The 4,076-nt window shown below is 22.6% G+C and overlaps 1 protein-coding gene across 2 annotated transcripts in view; it reads left to right on the plus strand.

Moving 5' to 3' along the window:
* Positions 1 to 275: 275 nt before the first annotated feature.
* Positions 276 to 4,076, plus strand: part of LOC112592529 (T-complex protein 1 subunit delta) — a 9,904-nt gene continuing 6,103 nt past the window's right edge. For both annotated transcript variants that reach the window (XM_025336612.1, XM_025336611.1), the window contains exons 1-5: positions 276 to 519; positions 916 to 968; positions 1,416 to 1,505; positions 2,064 to 2,411; positions 2,474 to 2,635. In XM_025336612.1, coding sequence (XP_025192397.1) covers positions 414 to 519; positions 916 to 968; positions 1,416 to 1,505; positions 2,064 to 2,411; positions 2,474 to 2,635 — 759 coding nt within the window. In that variant the 5' untranslated portion in view covers positions 276 to 413. The remainder of the gene's footprint in view (positions 520 to 915; positions 969 to 1,415; positions 1,506 to 2,063; positions 2,412 to 2,473; positions 2,636 to 4,076) is intronic.

Below are 4,076 nucleotides of genomic sequence, written 5' to 3' on the forward strand. Positions count from 1 at the left end.
AACAAAATGTACAATCGGACATCGGTATTCGATAGAATCTTAGAAAAATAGTCGTTACTCGTTGCCCATTAGCCAATAACAGTGATAAGGTTCTGTTAGTTTATTATCACTATAGATTATAGAACCACAAGACTATTATATAAAGCTACAATAAAAACTATGGTTTTACAGCGACATCTAGTGACCTGTTAACATAAGACTATTTCGTAGCTAACTTCATTATTATTAGTAAGACTGTAACCATAAAATATCGTACATTCGTAACTCATGATTATCTACTTCAATCTTTTTTGTTAATGCAATTTGCTATATACTTATATGTCTATTCAGTATACCGACAAAATATTTAGATTCTCACGATTCTTAAGTTTTTATCCATTTTAATCCGTTGAATAACGTTCTAAAACTTCACTATGGTTGCGTTTTCGGGATCTGGTGATTCCAAACAGGCGACTAACGCCTATAAAGACAAAAGTAAACCAGCCGAAATAAGAAAAAGCAACATCTCGGCCGCTAAAGGTTTGAACGAAATATACAACAATTATTATTATTTAGTTTTGTTTATTTCGAAATATCTAATTGAGTTTTATATAATACACTAATTCAAATATTGAATATTGTATTTAAACAATTATTTTTATGTTAATTAATAGAAAAAAAAGATGATTTTGATGTTTTCCAATTACCCATTTTTCAGTTTGTTATTTCAGTTAAGATAGTAACTGTATCTATAAATTTAAAAATTTAATATTTTAATTAATGTGATTTTAAGGTCTTGTTGATATTGAACAAACTATTTTTGTATTATAATTTTTAAACTCAAATTTATGAGATCTACCTCTATAGTTAGATTTATTTATTTTAAAATGTGTCTATATTATTAGTTAATGATGAATATGTTATATTTGTTTCTAGCTGTCGCTGATGCTATCCGTACAAGTTTGGGTCCAAAAGGAATGGATAAAATGGTAAATATATGTTATCTACTTAATTAAATAATTATATTTAAGTAAACAGTATTAACAATTTAACAATTTTACAAATTAAAATATTGATAAAATATTTTTTATAACATTTAAACTTTAATTTGATTAAAGTACCTGTACATCTTCTATTTTTATAATACTTATCTATCAAAATGTCTACTTATGGTCCTATGGTCTTGTGTAAATGAATAGTATAAATTAAAACAATTGTTTTTATCAATTACTGTAATTTGTATACTACACATGAGTATATACTATATACATAATGCATTTATGCACATACTGTTACAATATTATTTTTAAGTTAAATGATCATATAAGAATAATCATTAACTAATAAGTACAATCTAATAAATAGAATTTTATTTAAGTTTCAATTTAATTTTTACTTAATATATTTTTAATTCTATAATTTTATTTTATCTTTAGATTCAATCGGCAAATGGTGAAGTAGCTATAACAAATGACGGTGCTACAATTCTGAAACAAATGAATGTTATACACCCAGCAGCAAAAATGGTAATTAAGTATTTTAGTTAAAAATTGTATCTATACATTTAAATTTTTTATATTATTATTGTTATTATATTATTTAGGTAGCTAGTATGGGTAATGAAATCATCTTTATAAAACTTCACTTCAACTGATTAACTTTTTCACTGAAATTAAATGGTTTACTTAAAAAGTTATAACTTAAATTTTTTGGTTAATTAGGTTAAGTTAAACTGGTATTATTAGTATATATAGTTTTCCACTAATTTAATTCAAATAGTCTTTTACATTACTTAAATAAACTAATTTCTATAATTTTTTTATTTTTTTATCAAAAAATATCAACAATTTAAAACTGACGAATTTTCAAATTTTCTATTGTTAATCAATAACTTTTATGGTTAATAAAATATTTTTTAACATTTTGATTATTAAATTATTAATAGTACTAATAATTATCATATTTTTAAGAATTTTTATTAATTTATTAAAAGTTTAAAAAAAATATAAATATAATTTGTATGTATTTAATATTAATAATAGGTATTGGTATTTTATACTAATTTGTTGAGTTTTTATGTTTAGTTAGTTGAATTGTCTAATGCCCAAGATGTTGAAGCAGGAGATGGTACAACTAGTGTGGTTGTTATAGCTGGAGCTTTATTGGAAGCTTCTGAAAAACTTTTACAAAAAGGTATTCATCCTACTGGAATTTCAGATGGATTTCAAAAAGCTGCAACTAAGTCTATTGAGATAATTAAAAATATGGCTACTCCAATACTTTTAACTGATAGAGAAAGTTTAGTTAAAAGTGCTTCAACTGCTTTAAATTCCAAGGTGGTTTCTCAACAATCGTCATTATTAGCTCCTTTAGCTGTTGATGCAGTTCTAAAAGTTGTAGATCCTGCAAAAGATACAAACGTGGATCTCAAAGTATAAATAGATATAATTTTTTAAATAAATTAACTTTTTGTTAATATGTTTATTTTATTTAGGATATAAAAGTTATCAAAAAATTAGGAGGAACTGTTGAAGATACCAAATTAATTGATGGTTTAGTGTTTACACAAAAATCTTCAAATGTAAATGGTCCAAGAAAAATTGAGAAGGCCAAAATAGGACTTATCCAATTTTGTATATCGCCTCCTAAAACTGATGTAAGTAACATATCATACATAATAACGTAACTGTTTATATTTTATACCTTTGCATCATATACATGATTATGTGGTGGAACAATATGATTAGAATAAAAATCAATGGACTGCTATATTTACATGAGACAGTGTATAATATATATTTGACACTTTTAATAACTATTTTATTTATTTTGAGTTTTGATTTGAGAAAATTTTATTTTTGATCCGTTTAATAAAATAAAAATATATTATACTGTTTCTTAAATTATAATAGAATTTAGTTAGATTAGGTTTTAAACAACTTTCATTATTTTAAAATTTATTAATTTAACAATATATCAATATTTTTATTTGAGTGAATTATTGTTAACTCTTTTTTTTAGTTATAAAAAGTGGTGTAGCCACCATGATAAAAGGTGGTCAGGCATATTTTTTATGTCAACACTGAACATACTAACAAGTTCCTCATTATTTATTTTGTAATAACTAAATATTTAAATAAGCGTTTTCTAGACATGAAAAAAAATTTTGAGCTTTTATGTTTTCTATAAACTTTGGCTTTAATTTTAAAGCTTGAAAATGTAATATTCAATTCCTTATTTGAGTTCTGATAACAATTTCATATAATCAATAATACATAAGCACAACTTTTATTCAGGGAGTGAAGTTTTGAAATTAAAACTTCAATATTTGTAAATATTACAAACTGTATGAAGTCAATTAATTAAATTTTTAAATAACTAGGTGATCTGTTTTTCTTTTTAAGATGTACAATATGTTAGAACTATTTTTAATGAAAACATATTATGTACAATATAATTTATTAATTTTATTTTATATCATACATTTATTGTTAATTCTTACTCTTTTAATAAATATGCATAATATTGAAAATATATAAAAAAAAATTTAAAATTAAAAAACTTAAAAAAAACTGAAGTGTTTTGAATTATTTTGTTGTATACAAAATAAATAGAAATTTTAATTATTTTTAATTGATATTGTGACTAACCTTGAATAATAACAAAATAACTAAAATCGCTATTGGAAAATTATTTATTATCCTATTCTATTAAAATTACAACTCAGAATATCTTCTTAGAAATTAGGTATGTATTATTAATTAGTAGATAACTATATCAATATTAAAAATATTACAGATGATTGAGTATAAAATTCTTTCTGAAAGTCTAAAATAATTTAAAAAGATGTATAAATAATACTGTTAACAAAATATCATTATTGATGACATACAAGCCTTAGGACACCTAATTACGACACTTGTCGAATGATTTGTGCTTTTTATCTGAATATTAAAAAGTTAAATATTTAGTTATTTAATGTCTAAAAGAAGCTAATGAATATTTAAGGTTTAATAATGATATCTGTGACATATGATGACATTAAGCTAGATAGGGACATATGAAAATTATGATTCTAATTTAAATTTAATCTGATG

Source organism: Melanaphis sacchari, unplaced genomic scaffold, assembly GCF_002803265.2.
Source record: "Melanaphis sacchari strain LSU unplaced genomic scaffold, SCAv2.0 Contig178_pilon_pilon, whole genome shotgun sequence".
Lineage (NCBI taxonomy): Eukaryota > Metazoa > Arthropoda > Insecta > Hemiptera > Aphididae > Melanaphis > Melanaphis sacchari.